A 21,440-nucleotide genomic window follows, 5' to 3' on the forward strand; every position below is an offset into this window, starting at 1 on the left:
ACGCAAGCTGGGCGCGCTATCGCATGTGCAACCAACCATTGGCAGCTCTTACTACAGCGACAACAATGCGACGCTGTTATCTGTGCCATCGGAGCGACGTAAAGTAACGCAATCATTTGTCAATTCGAGCTGCTGCGGCTGCTGCGGGGATATTGTGTCAGAGTTGATTGCAGTGCTTACATATGTACGTATGGTTATATATTTTATGAGTAGCGACATTGTTATTAAGTTTTTTTTCTATAAATATTTTTTATAAATTCGCATATAAGTTTTGGTTTACGAGTTGTACTTGGTGTGGCGTGGTAGTCACGGCATCCCGCGGTGTATACTGTGACAGCAGCTGCCACTACTGACAATTGTCTACTATTGTTGTCACTCATTTTGCTGCTGCACATGGCGTGCTCAATGAGTATAACTTTTTTTTTTTTTTATAAATATGCGCGCACATTTGAACTTTTGTTTCCTCCCACGCCATAAAATTCTTAAGCTATTGATGTACGCTGGGAAACAGAAATTTGCATTCTAGACAAAAGCAGACAAAGGTGTGTGAAAGTTGCGCAGGCGTAAGAGGCTGAAAAATGCTTTTATTACTAGAGTTTTTGAGTTATGTGGCTTCCAAGATATGTATTCTGTAAAAATATGGAAATATTTTCTCTTTGATACCTTCCATGCGTGCACCGTGTGGGTATAAAACCAAAGAGAAAATTTCGAAGAATTATTACTTAATTTTTTGGTGCATAAGGACGAATGGGTATGGAAAATGTTCTTTTAAAACTTTGTCCTTAAATATTTTTAAAAACTTTCAATATTTGTTTTAGAAAAAATTGTATGATGAGAACTANCACGCCATAAAATTCTTAAGCTATTGATGTACGCTGGGAAACAGAAATTTGCATTCTAGACAAAAGCAGACAAAGGTGTGTGAAAGTTGCGCAGGCGTAAGAGGCTGAAAAATGCTTTTATTACTAGAGTTTTTGAGTTATGTGGCTTCCAAGATATGTATTCTGTAAAAATATGGAAATATTTTCTCTTTGATACCTTCCATGCGTGCACCGTGTGGGTATAAAACCAAAGAGAAAATTTCGAAGAATTATTACTTAATTTTTTGGTGCATAAGGACGAATGGGTATGGAAAATGTTCTTTTAAAACTTTGTCCTTAAATATTTTTAAAAACTTTCAATATTTGTTTTAGAAAAAATTGTATGATGAGAACTAATATACACACGACCACATCCTCGAATTCCGTCCACCTAACTTTATTTCCTTCAAAAATTAAATTAATTAAAAGTGCACTTTCAATACTTATTCGCAATTGTAAACAAAAAAATTTAACGGCTTTAAGTTCTACAGAATATTTTTTTCATTTGGTACCCACATTGTAATTCTACATTGCATGTCTTTGAAATTTAAAAGTCCTTCCAAAAAGATCCTAACGTCAGAGGGGAAAATTGAAAAAGCAATTTTACTATATTTGGCCCATAGTTTCGTGAGTATATTGATTGTTGTGTGTGTTTTAAAAAGTTTTGGTTTTTATCACACGCTGTTACGGGAAAATCTGCTGTTGCTCTACGCACTTCGGTGAGACTGCAAGGCTTTGGCTATTTTCTTTCTTACTGCGGCCATTCCGGAATTTCCGACTGGATTCTTGACCACTCACATTTACCCAAGGATATTATTTACGAATAGATCTGAGATGTATGGAAGAGTTTATAGAGGAATCCTTCATAAACCTTAAACTTTGTTCACCCAAGCACTCCATTGCTGTCCGAGTGGAGGTAGCTGTCATAATAGAAGCAGCAGTTTGGATGATTACGAATGTAATGCCACTGAAATATGTGATCGAGGATCCTTGACATCACTATCGATTGCATCAGAATACTTTGCCATCAAACGCATATGACCTCCAGGCTATGTCGATATCGGTTGGCACCCTAAGCACATATAATTTTACAGTTCTTCAATTCCATTTCCAACTTAACTCTTACAAGACCAATGAAAAAATGATTCCCGAGTAGTTGCCCTACTTATCTACACTAGACAAAAAATAGGCTATCCTTTTTAATGACTAGACAATTTTTTACTAGTTCGCGTATTATGGGCAACGTGAGCAACTCATGTGTTGAGATGCGATAGCCAACCCGAGTGGAGCCCTGGGTAGCGGGAGTAAGAGAGGGAGATTCGGTGGGGCCAATCCGACTTATTCGGTTTGAGAGCTCACTGAAGTCTGCAGCGTCTGTTCAAATGGAGGTGCAGCTGCAATCGGCTTGCTATATAAACGTGTACCCGGTTGAAAAGCCATTGTCCCAGTAAAGGTTGTGCGCTGGGCCTGGGACCCGCCACGTAGAAATGCCTTCCAATGAAAATACCAAAACGGCCTCGCATGAAATAATAAATTAATAGTTTCAAATAAAGTTAAAATAAATAAAATAAAATATATAAAAAAAAAATAACTGGCCAGTCAAAAGTGGTTGCAAAACATTGCCAGCTCGCACTGCCTTTCACGCCACTACAAACATCGCCATTGCGGTAAGTGGTGGCCGAGTGTAGCGCCGGTGATTGCAAATATTTTCTTTCCACAAATTATCTACAATTATGATTTTCATAATTTTTAATTATTTGTGGCTAAAATTTATCAACTCTGTGGTCGTATACAAAAACTAAACCTGCGAATAGCAAAAAGGCAGAAAACAATTTAAATTGCCTTAAAAACCCAAAACCAGAAAAAGAAATACGCAAAAGAAAAAAATCTGCTGCAAGCGCTTGCTGCAATGCCGCGCGCCACAGCAGGGCCATTGCAATTAACTTTTTGAACTATCGCCTAAATATTTTTGCCGTGGAAACGTTATTGAATTTTAATACTGGTGCAATATTTTCCAATGCTCTTATCTCCGCGCTCGCTTTTCAGTTAGTGGCTTTGTAGGGTTAATGGCTGAGTGTTGGCATTTAGCGCCCAATTGAATGTGATATTCTTCTATGAAGTAGGGCCCACTGTTGCTTGATTGTGCGGCTGCATGTCCGACGGCGTATGCATGGCTTACAGGTTGTAGTGGCTGATTTCTGTCTGTCTGTCTGTCTGACATGCAGTACGCTTGCGCTTCTATAAACATAAGTGTCCGAAGCGTACAATGTGGGTCAAAGCTTTTAACCTATAATTAATATTGCCCTTTTGTGCGGCTGCACAAGTTCGTTGCTTAAGTCTTTTGTTTGATGCATTTTACTTTTTTTAAAGTATTTTTTACGTTTACATCAAAACTGTTAAGTTGATTTTTTTCGCTTTCAGCAAATAATTGAAATTTTGTGGTGGGAAAAGTGTAGAAAAAAATGCTGAATCATTTTTGGAAAAACAAATTGCAATAAATTTCCGTGAGGTATATTGCAAAACTAAGTTTTAGGCAGCAATTGCGCATTTACATATCTACATATACATATAAAATAGTATGCATTACACTGGTGAATCTTCACATGCCTCGCTTTTCTATGTGAAGTCTTCTTCTTCTTTTTTTTATGTGTTACGTAGCTCAAGCGTGTGAGCGAGTTGAAGTGAAGTGCCCAAATGCAATTGTTTTCTTTCTTCTTGCTTTATTGCATATTGTTTTGATTACAAAACAGTTTGCATGTGTAATCGCTTAAATTTTTTTCTTTGCCTTTAAACAAAAAAAAAAAAAACAAATACAATTTCTATTGTCTGCAAATGTTGTGCCACTATTCCATGCAGTGAAAGTTCAGTAAGTCAGTAAATCTGAAATAAAATTTACTTTATAGTTTACTGGGCTGGAGGAGTACTTTGATAAAGATTAACAAAAAAAAAACACAGAAGCCCAAACAGTGGCGCTTCACCGAAGACTTCCCAACACATTGACATATTAACACGATGACACAACGCTGCTAAAATACTAGTGGCTGCGGCGCGAGCGATAGGGCAGCCGCAGCATGTTTTAAACTAATAGCAGATAGCCCAGCGTTGGGTAGGCGATCAACATCTTAGCAATTCAAAAACCGACAAACGTTTTAGCTTTTTATTACCAGCTTGGCGCAAAAGCAAACATATTTTGTCTTCCTTATTACCCGTCAGCCCATAAGCAAAACACTTTGGTGAAGGAATTGCATTTTAAATGATTTGATATCGTTATTAAAGGGTAGTTAAAATATTTAATGCTATTTTGTTGAATTGGAAAATGCATTTTTAATTACGAAATCAAGCGAGAGAAGACAGCCTGCATATTATTTACTTATATAATTTTGAATTCTCTAACTGCAGCGCTACAAGTTGGCTGCAGTCAGATCAGCAGCATGAAAGTGAAACGAGAAAGGTGATGGGCAATTTCCGAGTGTCTGAGTGTATTTAAGTGAGCATCAGTGTTTCCGCGCCGTCTCAAGAAAATGTATCCCTGACCAAGCCAAAAATGTATCCGAATGTATCCAATTTTCTTTTTTACATATACATCTCATAACTTTTAAGAAAACCAAACATTTTCATGAAAAAGACATAATTTAACCCATGCTAAGGACTTGGAATACATGTGCATAAAATCAAACATTTGTAATTTCAATTTATAAAGTACATTTTTTGTGCATAGGTATTTTGCAAAGTAAATATAATAAATAGGAAGTACACTCTAAAAAGAGCATGTAAAACTAATACTGAAAAGTATCTATTTTTCAACAAAAATCTGTATAAATATACGTATAGGATGTTCAGTATTTGATTTTGAACTTGAGATCTTTAAAATATACACATAAATACACATATGTAGAATGTTTAAAATTGCAAAAATTTTCAAACTACAAATACATTTCCTACTAATAATAAACATTACTTTATTTTAAACATTTTATGTGAAATTTTGCTCTTCCGACAAATTCGTTATGTAAAAGTAAACAGGTAATGATTAATTTTATTACACCGCATGCAAATTTGCATACATTAAAAGAGGAAACTGGTTACCTCTCTCAATATGCGCAAATAAACAAAATTTTTTAGAGTGTATTTAAAGTCTTTTCAGTAAAATTCATAAAAGTTTGTTTAAATAAATCAAATATAGTTTTTTAAACTACATTGAAATCTTCTTGTTTTTTAAATTTACAAATGAAAATATATGATATGAAAGAGATAACTACAGAAAGAGTATAATTTACTTTACATATATTGTCGTTTGAAGTACAAAACCGCGTATCGTCATTCTGCAAAACCGCGTAACTGACATTTGCTGCCAAAAATTAGATTTGCTCACACAAGCTCTTGACTTCGTCCTGAAATATACTAGCCAGAAATGCGATTGCTTTATAAAAAAGGGAACCATTTTGAAATATAAGTGTTTTTACTCTCTAGAAAATAATTTATGCAACGTCACATACGCGGTTTTGCATTTTGTTGCGGTTTTGTACTTTAAACGACGATATGTATGTATATTAAGATCTTGCTTAAAGCATCCTTTTAAGCTAATTAAAGAAATTGCGGTTATACCTATTTTGGTGAGATCTCTTCATATGGTCATTGCTTCGTTCACAAAAAATAAAATTCTATAATTTCACGCTTAAGTAGTGATTCTTTATACGTTTAGAAAACGTAATGCTTTCTACCATCTTTAATGAAAATCGATTTTTGAACAAAAAAAACTTTATAGGAAATATACAATTTTGGCCTATTTAAAAAAGTATCCACTTCTATACTGACCGGAAAAAAAGTATCCCGCAAAAATTCGTCTAAAAATGTATCCAATTGGATCTATTTAGATCCAAACGGCATCCCTGGTGAGCATATTTAACGCACTTTTCAAAAAGCAATCACTTGCATTCCCCAATTTCGCTCAATGAATGTGATAAGTAATGTGGGGAGGTCAAAAAGCTGTTCCAATACTTTGGTATGGTTTTTTGATAATTTTGGGCAATTTGAGTGGTCGAAAATCATCAGTAACTTTCTGATATCGAACATCTGCACCCAAAAAAATAAACCATAGGTTTCATAGGTGTGTTCTCTCTTCCCGCTTCTGTATAATTTGTACATATCCAGGCTCGCACTGTAATGACTTAGACTCGAGAACAAACGACTATTACGGCGAGTTATCTCGCTTCTTCTGCGCAAAAAACTAACTCTCTCCACCATGACATCCGCAGAAACTATTTTTACCACCTAGATGAAATAGTTTAGGCTGGAGTTGAGCACTAGCATGGATGGTGTACTAATACCGACTGTAAACAGCAAACGCAACCACAATTTCTTACAAATTGCAGAACCGCAACAAAGTTCTCAAGTTGCTTTCACCAGCAGCACTTCGTGCAAAGCAACAGAAATATTGTTGACAATATGCAAGCCAATTTGTTGCCAAGTTATAAACTGTTATCGACTTATTAGAGGCAGCACTTCCATCTGGGTACGCGTGGAGGCATCTTCGTTGACTAAAGAACGAGATCCAGGACTACGTACAATAACCACTGAACCCAACGCTGTACAGACATGTCATATACGACGTTAACAGAGATATGTATATCCGCCTTTCTTAGATCTCTCTTCGTGAATACCATCGTCGTATTTTAACCACCACACACTGCTGTGGAAGAGCTTCAGATGCCTCGAGAGATCTCGCGTGTGTTCGCATGGTCTGGGATGTGGTAGCCCTCGGCTAGTTCTTCGATCCTCTTCAGGAAATCATGTAGCGTAAGTTCGTGCCAGCGGCGTCCGTGTATGGATGTGTGAATCCGATTGGAGGGGATAGAGTCTCAAGCGATAGTTTCACGAGGCTCTCCTTTTCAGCATTATAGTGCGTTTGCCCACCGAGTTTAAAATCGCACGACGTTATAACGTTAAAAGGTTTAGAAGGCTTTAAAAAAGAAACAGAGTTTATGAAGATATTCAGAGGGTCAGTCTCATATTATGTTACTAATTTAGAACTATAACTTGGTGAGTTCTTTTACATTTTACAGAGCAAAAATGCAATGCAATTACCTCTTCCTCTATATTCTTCTCAGAGCCAGTTGAAAATTTAGTGGCCTTTTTTTTAGTCTACAAATCTTTTTTCACCACGAAAAGTATCTACCATTATTTTATTTTCCTGGATCATTTGGTCTCCTATTAAAATAATTTATTTAAATCATTTAAAATTCACGATTACAAGGTTAATAAATACATTTAACAAATAAATTTTTTTTTAAATGCCATTCAGTGTAAGAGATTATGCATATTTTTGAGCACCCCATCGCTCCAAAAACCACATTAATGTAAGCAAATGAGCACTAAAAGCAGTTACTTGCCACGATCCAACCAACACATACATACACACATGCACAATTTTATACTTTTATGTGTGGTAGGTAGCATGCTGCACAATAAATAGGCTTTAATTGCCAGCTGTCGGTGAAAATGGGCAGTGCGTGGTAATGCATCCGCCACAAGCGCGTAAGATAATGTGGAAAGGAAATAAGAAAGTAAAAGGCGTAAACAAAAATCAACAAAATACAGTTTCAGTGCATTGCATTTAAACTGCAGGCAAAACAAAAATATCAAGAAATCATGCAATCGTACATATTTAAGATAACAAACTTGTTTTCTTTCCTTAAATTCCCTCGCAATCACTTGAATGCATAAGTATGTAGAGGCAGACATAACATTGCATATACATACATATGTAAAGTACACTTTTGGCGTCTGAGGCTACTTCGTTACTTTCTCTATTTCATATTTATCTCCTAATCGATATTTTCATTTGCAACAAACGTTTACATGAAAAAGATTGAGTTTTTTTTATCAAATATGTAAATGGTGCATTTTTGCATATTTCTGGCGCCTCACATTCGTTAATCGCTTTGTCACTTTCTCCATCAATACATACATACATAAGTATGCATTTGAATGTATTTACATTTTATATTTACAGTGCCGGACAAAAGTATTGGCACAGACAATTTTTCGTAATATTTGCAAAGTTTTTTAATCTAATGTATTTTCGATAATTTTTTATAAAAACATAGTTCTTCCTGCACCAAAAAACATAAAAACTAAATCTCTAAACTTTGTGCAGAGCTCGGGAAAATTCAATGCATACTAATTTGCATCTTTCTATTCAGATTTAAAAAAATCCTAGTATGCAGTTTTATAGCCCATCTGATTTTAGTATAACAAAGTGCAAGCTTTTAGTTGCTAAAAAATCGCGTTGATTATTGGCAATTTTTTTTCACTCAGGTTCTACCATACAAAGTATGTTCGACAATATTTTTTTTTTTATGAAGAAAATGAGCAACACCTTCCAATAAAAAAATTGTCAAAAATCAACGCGATTTTTTAGATACTTCAAACTTACACTTTGTTATACTAAAATTGATAGGGCTATAAAACTGCATACCTAGAATTTTTCTAAAATAGAATTTTTCTGAATAGAAAGTTACAAATTAGTATGCAAATTTATTGAATTTTCCTGAGTTTTGCACAAAGTTTAGAGATTTTGTTTTTTTGGTGAAGTACGAAATATATTTTTAATAAAAGATATTGAATATAAATTAGAATAAAAAACTTTGCATACTTTGCGAAAAATTCTCTGTGCCAATACTTTTGTCCGGCACTGTATGTAATTATGTAGCTATTTTGTCATTAACGCTCGATAATTTAAGCAAATGGGAGAATAATTAAAATTTTATTGATACAATTTTTTATGATTACGTTAGCAAAAAGAAAAAAAGTACGAAGTAGACATGTGTTCTGAGATATTACGATCGCTCACTTTGGAATAATCAATATTTGGCATGTACAGTAGGGTGGTAAAAAAAAAAAGTTTAAGATGTTAAGCTTTCGCCCCCTAGGATTTTTCTAAATGGAAAATGAACACCCGTATTTTTTTAACAAAATTTTATTTTTAAACTGCCTCAAAGCCTCAAAGGGCTTTTTCGTAGAAATGGTATATAATTCTTGAAAATCGATATTTTTCGAACTCGGTTTCAGTTCGGGAGACTTCCGTTAATAATACCCATTAGTTTATTTCACCATTTTGTAATACAAAGGATTTTTGGGGTTTTTCCGGAACCTATAAAAAATAGTTTACTTTAAAAAATGGTTTAATAAACAATTGGAAGTCTTCTTAAGAGATATGTATATTGATTTTCAAGTATCAAAAAATATTGATTTTTAAAAATTCTATACCATTTCTATGAAAATTGGTTTTTCCCCATACAAAATAGATGGAATAATACATGAGCTTTGAGGCCGTTCTAAATATCACTTTTTTCAAACAAAAAAAAATAAATACGTTTACATTTTTACCATTTATTTTTTTACCACCCTTATTTACATACATACTATATATGTTGCAAAAAATAACCATTATCTTCTTCAGTAAATTGAAGATATGGGGAGCTGACATTTTTAATGAAAAGGAAAACCACATAACAGCGGGAAATTTTCACCGAAAAAATAAAAATTCAAATTTAACGCTTCTTCTGGCTTTAGTTTCATTGTGATCAATACCTGTAAAACATACCCTTTGAAATATAGAACTCAAAATTCACATAAAAATTTCAACTTAAAAACAGTGGGAACTGCGCTTGTGCCTGAATATAATATAGGTGAATTTACACAAGGTTGTGTTACTGGAGCAGTTGATTTATTTTTTTTATTCGCTTATATTTATTTTTCTTTGTGCAGTTTCCCTATCCATAGTCAGACTTCCGAAAATCATATAAATCCCATATTACAGTGATGAGCAGGGCTTAATATTGATATGACTAAGCTTGTTGGACAAGGATATGATGAAGCAGCAAATATAGCTGGTGATATGGGTAGAGTTCAAACAAGGATCAAGAAAAAATATCCAAAAGCAAGGTATATCGACAGTTCAAGTCAACTTTTGTATCTTTCTGTGTCTAATGCTATGTGAATTCCTACGGAAATGTCTTGTAGAGTTGGGTGATCTCGTGGATTTTGTGGAACAACGTTATTAGTTACTGTTACTTCGCAGTCACAGTGATTTAAACCGTGAATTAGACAAAAACAGTGACAGGAATGGTGGAGATTAGAAATCTTTGAACTAAGGGCTTAAATAATTCACAGTTGCAGTTTCTGGATACGTAGCTGCGACAGTTGCTTTATCACAGTCACAGTTCATAGCAGTTGCTGTTACTGCTATTGCGAAAAGTGCAATCCTAATACAAAAACATCGCAAAAATAATTTGGTAATTCTTGATTTGATACTTAAGTTTGAAAATTTTATTTTTTGCTTTTCAGTTCATTTGTATTATATTTTTTAAACTTGGTAAATTTTTTTGGTAAAAGGCTCTACGTGAATCAAAAGTACACGTACAGTAACTTTTTTTCACGAAAATAAATTTGAATGTTTAGCGCATATACTGCTATCTGATGTTTTTTCTAAGTATATGAGAAGTTGGTAAAAAATTCAATTGTTTTGAAAAAAATAAATTTTTTTATAAAAAATTTTGAAATTTTGCAAACTGACCAACAAAAAAAAAATAGACGGTTGTCGCGTGTTTGAAAATTTTCGATTAATTTAACTGTTTAACCAAAAAAAAATATTTAGCTCAAAGGAAAATATTTTTGAAGTGGGTTGCCATGTGTTTCAAAATTTCAATTCGATTAAATTAATAAGATAAGTAACATATTACAACATGAGTAACAGAAAGCTAAATTCGTAAAATATTTTTGAAGAGTGTTGCCATCATTAGAATTTTTTTTTTAAATTAAATTGATAACGTAAAACGAAGTGTTGCAATAAGGGTGTCACATTAAGGTGGCTTAAAAACAGGATTCAATAATAAAAGGTTTGCTCAGAAAACAGTTTTCTTTGACAAAATCGACTCCCTTCGTGTTTGGGTGCGTGTGTGTGTGCAACCTTTTGTTAGGAAGTTAAGGGAGTGTCAAGACTTTAATGTCACTAGTAAGCAAACTTTAATTAAGATTGCCACCTGTTTGAAAAATTGCATCCGAGTTAGTGAAAAAATGCCTTGTTACGAGCCTTCTAAATGCTAGAATTATGCTTTCAAAGTTAACACACTTCTAACTAACTTACAAATTAAAATTCAGCCACTTTCTAAACCGGTTTTTGGGTCCGCTGGCGTAGACAACTACATACTTATACTAACCAATTTTCATACATTAATCAAATTATACCGTTATAAAAAAAAATTAGCTATAATTACTTTTCAACAGACTCACCTTTCTTTTTGTTGTCTTGTATCTCCTTTGCGGCAACCGCTTCCTTTGCATCAGCTTTTGCGGAAGCAACAGCCACAGCAGAGTGCAGCAAAAGCAAACAGATGCCAATGGCCAAGTGTTGTCTTTGAAATGCCATTTCGTTGATTTAAAAGTGACAGCAGAGTTAAAGCTTACAACGAAGATAAAATCTATACAATTTGTTTTGGTTTCTTTTTGTTTGTTTTTGATTACCGTATTCTCTGTTTTTTTTTTTGTAAAAATTTAAATAAAAATTATTGGTCACTAGCGCTAAAGAAATAAAAGTGATATGCATATGAATAAACAGTTAACTGTACACACGGATTATGTGTAAGATGCAGCAAAAAAAAAACAACAAAGCCATGGCGTGGCGACAGTGAAAAGCACAAAAATTTCACTTTCGTGACACAGCAGAAAAAAAGTTTAAGAAACAAAAATTCACGCTGTCGTGACGTTGAGTTTTTAATGTTTTTTGTTTTTTTTTTTGTTGATTCAAACGGTTAGCAAGTTTTTCATAGCTTCGTGGCAGCTGGCGCTCGGCCCGTTGTGGCTAGTTGATGCTGTTTGCGTTGTGTACATTTGTTTGTTTGCTGGTGTGTGTCTGAGTGTTAATGCCAGTAAGCGATTTGGATTTGGCGTGTGTGGGGTCAGTGTTGCGGCCAACGCACTTTCATGCCACTGATTGGCGGTATAGCATGAGGAAAAAATGAAAAAAAAAAACAAAAAATTAAGGTAGCAGACAGCAAGCTGTACAGCGGCTACTGTTGGCTAACCGATAATTACGAGCAGGAAAAGTTGGTTTTATTGCTGTGTCTTGTGGTCGAATGTGTTTCACTTTTTGTTTATTTTCATTGCAGTTCTTTTTTACAGCGTATGTATAATTTTGGCTTTTAATTTAGATATTATTATTTTGCACAAAATTTTCATATTTTTTTTTTGTTTTGCAGCTACCCTACAAAATTCGAGCTAAATTTACAAAATCGCACACACGTTTCGCAATTCAGAGAGTCGGTCGAATAGAAGTCCAATAAAAAAAAAAAAAACAAAAAACAAATAAGAAAAACAAAACTCGATAAACCAGCAGCAGTAAAAATCAAAAATATAAAAAGGCGAAAATGGCGTATAAAAATTATGAAAACCGACACTTTTCGCGGCTTTGCAAACTATTAGAGCATAAACTTATTGAATTCAATGCGATCGCGTGCAAACTGGAATGCAAAAATATTAACAAAACAATAACAAAAAAAAGAAAAAAAGAAAAAACGTTGAAAAAAGTAAGCTCAAATTGGAAAAGTATAACATTAAAAAAGCAATGAAAAACAATGTTTGAATGGGCAGAGGCAAACAAGTATCAATTAAAATACAAATAAAAAGCGCATTAAAATACAATTAACACAGTGCGCACGAATTTGCTTAAAACACATTGAAAAGGATTTTCATGTACTCTTGTACACTCCCATGCACTTGAATAGGGACAATGCTTTTTCCTTGTTTTTTTATGGCGTTTTTCTTTTTCCTTAATTTCCCCTATTTTTTTAGCTAATATACAAAAATAAAAAAAATTAGTATGGAATAATTTTATTAGAGCAACAGAAGCCAAATTAACAATTTTAAGAATTTTTGTCTGTCTGTATGTCAGTACTTTCAGTTTAAGTAAATTGCTAAGATAAAGTAAATATTGCAACATGGATGTCAAAATAAGGTTTAAGTAGAGTTAAAGCCGAAAATATTTTTGTGCAAGGTTGCCACCTGTTTGAAAATTTTGGTTTAATTAAAATCATAAGATAAACAATATGGGTACAAAACTAGAGGTTTAGGAAAGTTGAAAGCCGAAAATATTTTTGTGGAGGGTTCACATGCTTGAAAAATGTTATTAAATTAAATTAAATATTAAAGTACGGATACTAAACTAAAAAAATATTTTTAAGGAGGGTTGCCATCTATTTGAAAATTTAAATTTAGTTAAATATTACAATATGGGTATTAAAGGAAAGTATTTGAGAAATCTTTGATTTAGAAATAACTTAAACTAGCAAGTACATAATTCGCAGCGCCTTCAAAGTATTTTTTTTACTTACTTCCTCGCACAACATCTAGAACTACTCGTTAATATTGTAGTATGTATTTGTATAGTAGGCCGATTTTTTTCAAATTACAAAAAATGGATTTCCGTTCCTTATGGAAAAATAATATCCGATATTTGAATATTTTTTGCGACAAATATTGAATTAATACACCTTTAAAGAAAATGAGCGATATGTAAACTCGAGTTATAGGATTAAATTTTTACTAAATACCTTCGAAACTGCATTAACCCACATTCATGAAGAATGCTTCTTAAACCGTATTTTATTTTTTTTTTTGAAGTTCTAACTTCGTAAGGGGGTAACAACAAAAAAACGCTTTTAAGACGCAGTGAAGCACGCCGGGTATTTGATAGTTTCCACATAAAAAAGGCGAGCATGCGTTATATTGGCAATTATTGCGGAAGAGTGCTAAAAAAAAAATTTCAAAAATCAGAAATAATTCATAGCTACTTAAAATTTGCTTTTTGTTATACCGAAATTGAATGGGCTACAAAATCGCATGCCTGGAAAAATTCTGAGAAAAAATTTAAATATTTAGGATATTATTTTTAATATTAATTAATTTAAGTTTGAGACTTGTGATTATGAAAAATAATGAAAAGTAAATAAAAAAATTAAAAAAAATAATCAAAAGCATTGCCCTTATTCAAGTGCGTGGGAGTGTATGCATGCAGATTATTTCTTGCGCTTTTAAAACATTTTCTGCGTTAGCAAATATGAAATATTTTGTTTTTATTTCAAATTCCGCTTTTACTGCAATTTTTCACTTTACTCATACTCTTATTGGTTTGAATCATAAACTTTTTCTCATGCGCACTTAATTGGTTTTATGACTTTTTTATTGAGCAGCTTTTTTCCTATAAATTTGCTGCACACGGAAATCAATTAACTTGTCTGGCTATAAGTCTGCAATAAGCCGGCGAAAAAAAAACGTTCATTTCATAAATTATGCAGCAAAAGAGTTATGTAAAATTATTAAACAAAGCCACACAAACACACACACACGCACATACACACAGAGACACTTCCGCCGACAATAGTACCTTTTTTTGTAATGAATAAATTTCCAACACTTCGAAGATCAACGTTCAACAGACAACGATTAGCGCTTAGCTTTCGAAGATTAACATAAAAACACTAATCACAATTTAATTGTCATTCAAGTGGCTTTGTCTTTTTTTTGTTAAATATGTAGATATTTGTGTGTATACTATCTCTGGGGACATTTATTTGCTTGTTTGCGCAACCGAAAGCAACACTTTAAATCCTCGACTACAGATGACAATAACTTTCTATAGACAAAAAAAAAAACAGCGAGCGAGACAATAAGAGCGAACGTATTAGCAGTTAAGGCGATGAAAGTCAACGATGAGATGTTATATACCACCGCTGCGCCCACTTCATAAAACTATAGATTTGAGTTAGACTCGAAGAAACACAGTTAGACGCGTGCACTTTAGCGACAATGCCAAATTTCGTGCTCACGACTTCAGCGTACGAAAGACACGCTTTTCGAGCTAAACACTAAAAATGTCAGTAAAACGCGAGAAAAAGCCAATATTATTATTGTTGTAACCAAACGATTATTTGCAGTCAAGAGTGTTGACAATCACTTTCACAGCTTTTCTTTCAAACCAAAGTTGTTCTAATCTTTCTTCAACACATTTGTGGCTGCATTGGTCTTTTTTTGCACATATATTTCTTTATAATTCTTTCTTTGCAAATTACGTCTCACAAGCAAATCACTTAATGTTTCACCACCCACTATTTAGTTGGTTTACCTAACGAATTGTTCCAAACGCATGCGCTCTCTACGAACGCCAGACTCCGTCTGCTTGTGACTCCATAAAAGTTACAGTGTTTTAAGTCGCCTACTACATAAACTAAATTGGCTTTGTCGCTCTCGCTGTTTGAGTAGTTAGTCGCCTCTCAAATGAACTCTGTAACTCTGTGCAGAGCGAATGAACTTCTCTCTGCACTAACTGTTGCCGGTTTTTATGAATGAAAATGAATATTGAATTTTGTTTTGGTTTTGGTTCTTTGTTTTGCTGACTCTTTTTTTTTTGTTTACTATGCTTTCCACATTGCCCAGCACAGCTGGCATGCTCGATCAGCTGTTTCTGAACCGGTACTTTTAGTAAATGACCGTTTGATTGCTAGCATGTATTTCATATGTATCTGCCTGCGAGTAAACGTATTTATGTTTGTATGTTTTGGTTTTAGTTAATCTTGCAAATAGCCAGAGAAGAAAGAGCACGTGGTGGTCAGTTACAATTGTCGATATTTGACCGTTGCTGCTTACTTTAGCTATTCTGCTTAGACCAGCAATCTCTTACAGTTTTAGCTACTAAATAGTTTATTTTCCTGACTGCGTAAGAACCTGGCATGTTTGTTGTGTCCGTTTTTTGTTTCTCTTTGTTTTTGCCTCCAAAATACGTCGAAAGCGATTAACTGAAGTTATGATATGCCAATTGTAAAATTTTTATGCATTCGTTGATGCGTCTTATTTGCACAGCTTTTTGCCGAATTTTTCAAAATGAATACCTTTATGAATCCATTTGTAATTACAAGTGTTAATTTGTAAGTACCAGCAGCACGTAAAGGTGAAAATTGTATTATGCTTCTGAGTTTTAGTCTCTATTGGCCTTTTTTGGGGAAGTCAATACTGTTCCGCTGAAGTTGGTACGAAGGGTCATCGCACGAATGCATACCAATCAGCGTGACTAAATTTTTTTGTATATGGGGCGTTCCATACAAACACCGACGGGGTTCACACTTCATGTGTTTGATTTGTTTGAAATTTTTAGGGTTGATGCATAAACATAAATAATAAATAAATGTGAAATTTGAGCTTAATTAATACATTTTCATAAACTTTACAGCACAAAAACAAAAACAAATCGATTTAATAGTTTTTCAAATATCTCGAGAACGGGGCAAGGTAGAATTTGAAAAAAAAAACACACACATACACACATCAAAATTCTCTATGAAGAGAAATAATAAAACATTTTTTTTTTCTTGAAAATTTTTTCATATGTAAATTTTTTATTCAACAATCGTTAATTATTGTTGCTTTTTCCCACTTTTTCATTTGTTAAGCCAACACAAAATGATAAAAAAATTTGTTTTTGAAAATATGCCATCTCAAAAAAAAAATTGAGAAAAATCACAATGCACTCTACAATAATTTGAGTTATGAATTTTTTTTACACCGAAGTTGAGTAAAACGAGTTCGTTACGAATTTAAATTTTTTTTAAATTTTTTTTGAATTTTTTTGAGTATGCAGTTTTGTAGCTCATTAAATTTTAGTATAATAAAGTGCAAGCTTTAAGCTACTGCAAAATTTCGTTGATTTTTAATATTTTTTATGCTGCCGGCTTTTTGCACCCCGAAGTGTGAACCCCGTCCATTTTAGTATGGAACATTCCACATGTTTGAAGGTTTTTGGAGGACTTTGGAAGTACTTCGAATTAAGCCGATACATTCCAGTTTGTCGAAACTTTATAACACATCATCATTCCATAACTATATTTCGATAATTTAAGATAAATTTCGATAACTGTGCCTTTAAAGAGCTCGATAAATTTCGAAAACTCAAATATTTATAAATTTTGATATAAATCGATAACTCGATACACTTTGGATACCTCTATAAACTCCGATAACTCGGATAATTTTGATAGCACCATATATTTTGAAAGCTATCGCTAAATTTTTCGATAAATCGACTAATTCCAGTAAAGAAGTAAATATCGATAAATCGATAAGTTCAATAAATATCGATAATTCAATAAATATCGATAACTTCATAAGTTTGATAAGCTTGACAAATTTCGATAACCCCTTTAATTTTTATAGCTCGATAACTATCCGTAAATTTCGACCACTAATTTTCTGTGTCTATAAATATCAACAACTCAATAAACATAGATTAATTCGGTGCGCTGCGTTAACCCAATAAACATGGATTAACTTCGGTGGTTCGATAAATTTCGGAAACATGATTACTCTCGATAACTATATTTTTTATGACTGAATTTTCGATTATTATCGAAAAATTGCAATCCATTTTTTTTAGCCTTTAAGTTACCCTAGTTCTAATGTATTTTTCTTTGTCTTCATGACGTTTAGATATTTGTACACAAAACTAACTGTTTTGTAAGGGAAGAACGTGAGTCCAGAAAATTCATAATAATCTAGGCTATCGCTGAATCCATCGTAGTCCGATTTCGTATTTATTCTGATTAAGTGATGGGATTTTTGTAGATTTCGCGAAAAAGCGGACCGTACAGTGACCGGACAGTGATAATCATAAAATACATAATTTTCTAAGCAACAAATTTTATCCTGCTTATATTTTTATGTATACCTACTCAGCCACCAACACGTGTTGCTAATCTGGATTTTAAAACAATAACATTTAAAAATAAAGAGAAGTCACTGGCTGTGAATTCGATTTATTAAAAATTAATTTGTCAAAAATTTTACTTGGCAGCTGCAATAAACGAATACCTAAATTCCAAGCAGCCAACCAACCAATATAAAATTCCATATGACAAGCTGTCAAATTGCGTAAAAAGTGAACAAGGTCGTTAATGAAATTGTTACGCATACGCAACAATTGAATTGAAGTGAATTGGGTATAAGTAAACAGTTATGCGTACTGGAAAAAGAAATTCAATATATTGCTAATTGGCAGGAAGAACGCCTTAAATCTAAAACCAAAAACAATTGAATTGAAGTGAATTGGGTATAAGTAAACAGTTATGCGTACTCGAAAAGAAATGCAATATATCGCTAATTGGCAGGAAGAACGCCTTAAATCTGAAACCAAAAATGATGAGAAAAATTAAATTTTTATTAAGGTATATACCTAACCATACATATAACTCCTTCAATATGCATAAAAATATAATAAAACTAAGTACATACTTACATACCATATTTCAAGTATTTTATCTTGTACAGCGTTTTACATATGTACATATATGTATATACCTTAAGACATGTTGAATCTCAGATTTGTAATGAATTCGCATTGATATGAGGACAAATTACATATGTACATACATACATATACTTCATAGAAAGTGCATTGCAAAAAAAGTATTGTGTAAATGACACCGTAAAGTAACAACAGTTATTTAAAATTAAGGTGTGGTCTCACACAAATATTTATTGTCGCAGATGAGTTTGCGTATGATGAATTCACGGCGATTACAACACTTTCACATACGAGTAGATTTATACAAACGTGCATATGTATAATGTGTGTGCATTCAAGCATTACAGCAAGTAATGAAAAGATAAATCACAATTCACCGCATATGAGTAACACCAAATATTGTACGCTGTCATGCATGACAGTCAATCATTTACATCAATCAGCACAGCTAGTTTAATTCACTGCATCAAAACAGGACTGCAAGCTCGACCATTCAAAATTAATTTAATATCCAATCAATCCTTTGTCTGTCGACAGCAGCCACGCCTGTCTTTTCAAATTGTGTTTGCAATATTTTACTTATGAAAATTTTATCTTTATTAATATTCGGTTATTATTCGCAGGAGTATTGTATGTAATTTAGTTTGGTTGATATCATCAAATGGGGCAATTTTTATGAATTACTCTAGTTATTTTTAATAGAGTTGTAATGCTTCGTTGCTCCACTGTATTGTGTTTAGCAAGACTATTTTGTACGTATATTTGAAATTCCTGCCAAGCCAATGGAAATTGATTTATTTAAAGTAGCTAGAAAAATATCGATATTTTTATCGACGTAACTATAAATATTAATATCGATAAAATTGTTCTTATCGCTATCAATAAAACAGCATACTTGCCCTTATGATTACCGATATACATATTTCGAATATATTCATCGAACTCTTATTCGATATTGTAGAACATTGTCGGAATTATTATAGACATAACTACTACCACTGCTTGTGTTATCACAATCAATAAATAATATTTGTCCTTGTGGTTACCGACATATGTGTTTATCGATATCTTACTACCGATTCCGATATCAGTGTCGATAGTGCATACCAGTCTGAAATTTCTTGTGTTTTCATTGATGTTATTTATTTTTTGATGTCATAGCATATGTATGTATATTGGGAATTGTTATCGATATAGCTATCACTATCAGAAGCGACAAACTTACCGTTTTGATATGCTTTTCGTTATGGCTATCAATATACTTATTTGCCCCCGTGACTACAGACAAATTTATCAATATTTTATCAGCGACTCCGATATCAGTAGATAGCATATATGCAGATGTGATTTCATATATACCTATCGCAATTATTTTTGATCTCATAGAAGATATCGATAAAATTATCGATGGAACTGTCATTATAAGCATCGATTTATTTATCGCTTTTGGTATGCTTGATCTTATGAGTACCGATATATTTGTCGATAACTCAGTACAGGTTTCGATATCAATGCATGTTTAAGTATAAGAGTAAATGTTATTGACGTCACATCCTTAAACAGGCCGTACATAAGCTTACTACACTTTAATGGCATCCACTTCGGCCTGAAACCGCTCCAGCTCTCAGGAAGCCGGATCGTAGTGAAGAGCTCATAGCCGAGTACTCCACTCCCAACGCTTCCATAAAGATTCAACCCATCCATGAACAAGTTCACTACTCCCATCCTCTAAGCTTTAGGCTTAGGTCGCCCAATATTTTACGAAAAGCTTCCCCGCAGTTATTTAAGCGATTTGTGTGTCAAACAATCAATGTTATCAGTATAAATGTCGGTATACTTCATTTTCACAACACCAGAAATACGATTAGAACAATTGATTAAGCACTTATGGCTATCAAATTTTTAAATATTTATATTCAATAATTTAATTGAGCTTAATGCCGCTTTTAATGTAAATTTTGCGGAAGCAACAGCAATTTACATTTTGGTAGGAGTTATTATTATAATATTTATAATAAAAAACTATTCAATTGCAAAAAGCAAACGATCTATTTATCAATACCCATAGCAACAATTAATTCTCTGATAAACATAATACTGAATGGAGTTTTGCTCTCAAATGAAAGTAGAAGGAAACAGATCAGAATCAGTCAACATAAAAGCCAAAACCAACAAAATATAAAACAAGCAATACCCAATAACCATACCAATAAATAACCAAGCGATCATTTAGACGTACATACATTCACTCTAAAAGAGCAATGTCATATTACACAAATATCAGAAAGTTTTTTTATACATATTTTTATGATAGAGAAAGGCGGCAAGCAAAACGGTAGTTGTAATGCCAAAAAATCGTAATAATAGCAGCTGAGTAGACAAAAAAACAGCAAATGGAAAGATAAGAAAATTGTTCACTAATAAACTAGAAAAAGGCAAGTCAGATAATTTACTGTTTGTCGCGCCATAAACAATAGCTGGCGAACAGATTAGGATACATACAAAGTATTTAGTATCAAATTTCAAATGTTTTCGGATAAAAACTTCATAAAGAGTACATTGCATTACGGGCACCAACGTCTCGTATGACCATGCGTGGTTAAATGTATACTTACACTGTGTAAGTGACACATACATATATATATATATATATACATGTAAATATAATTGCGCACCAATATGTACGTTATAATACTTTCTAAGCACCAGTAGTTCAGCGTTCAAATTTTTTATTGGAGTGATTATAATAACCGCTTAAGTCTGGATGATGTCTTTACCACTTATGTACGTTCGTATTTCAAACATACTCAAACATACATATGTATGTACATCACTCACTATTACACTCTTCGTTGCAACTGAGCACAGAAAGGTATAGGCATGGAGAAAACTGTTTTAAGCATTTGGATTGTAATGTTATCCTTATGAGGAAACCAAAATGTGTTCGTCGATAACTCTTTAAATACACATGGAATAGTAGTTGCAGAATACGATAGCATATATAACTCAACTTTTTCTTAAGTCGACTTAGGCGGTTATTGCTTATGACCACAGAATTATTGGTACCAAATATTATTTAGTTATGTTTTCTAGGTACGTACTATCACTTTCGTGGCAGGGGAGTACCTGTTTTTTCTACAGTGGCTTAATATTTCTTTTGGGCTCACAAAAATAAGCCTACTTTTTCGGAAGCGGTTCTTAAGAAGCGTTAAACGTGATCCCACTGCTCGCGT

General features: G+C 33.2%; 1 protein-coding gene across 3 annotated transcripts in view; it reads right to left on the minus strand.

Annotated features, from left to right (window-relative positions):
* The window catches only part of LOC108358130 (uncharacterized), an 82,286-nt gene extending 67,203 nt beyond the window's left edge, over window positions 1-15,083 (minus strand). The window contains exons 1-2 of one of the 3 annotated variants that reach the window (XM_017609302.1): window positions 15,040-15,083; window positions 11,154-11,341 (exon numbers count right to left, since the gene is read on the minus strand). In XM_017609302.1, coding sequence (XP_017464791.1) covers window positions 11,154-11,289 — 136 coding nt within the window. In that variant the 5' untranslated portion in view covers window positions 11,290-11,341; window positions 15,040-15,083. The other 2 variants (XM_017609301.1, XM_017609300.1) reach the window with 2 other exon arrangements.
* Between the last annotated feature and the right edge of the window lie 6,357 nt (window positions 15,084-21,440).

This window comes from Rhagoletis zephyria, unplaced genomic scaffold, assembly GCF_001687245.7.
Source record: "Rhagoletis zephyria isolate East Lansing unplaced genomic scaffold, Rhagoletis_zephyria_1.1 Rzeph_scaffold_00210, whole genome shotgun sequence".
Classification (NCBI taxonomy): domain Eukaryota; kingdom Metazoa; phylum Arthropoda; class Insecta; order Diptera; family Tephritidae; genus Rhagoletis; species Rhagoletis zephyria.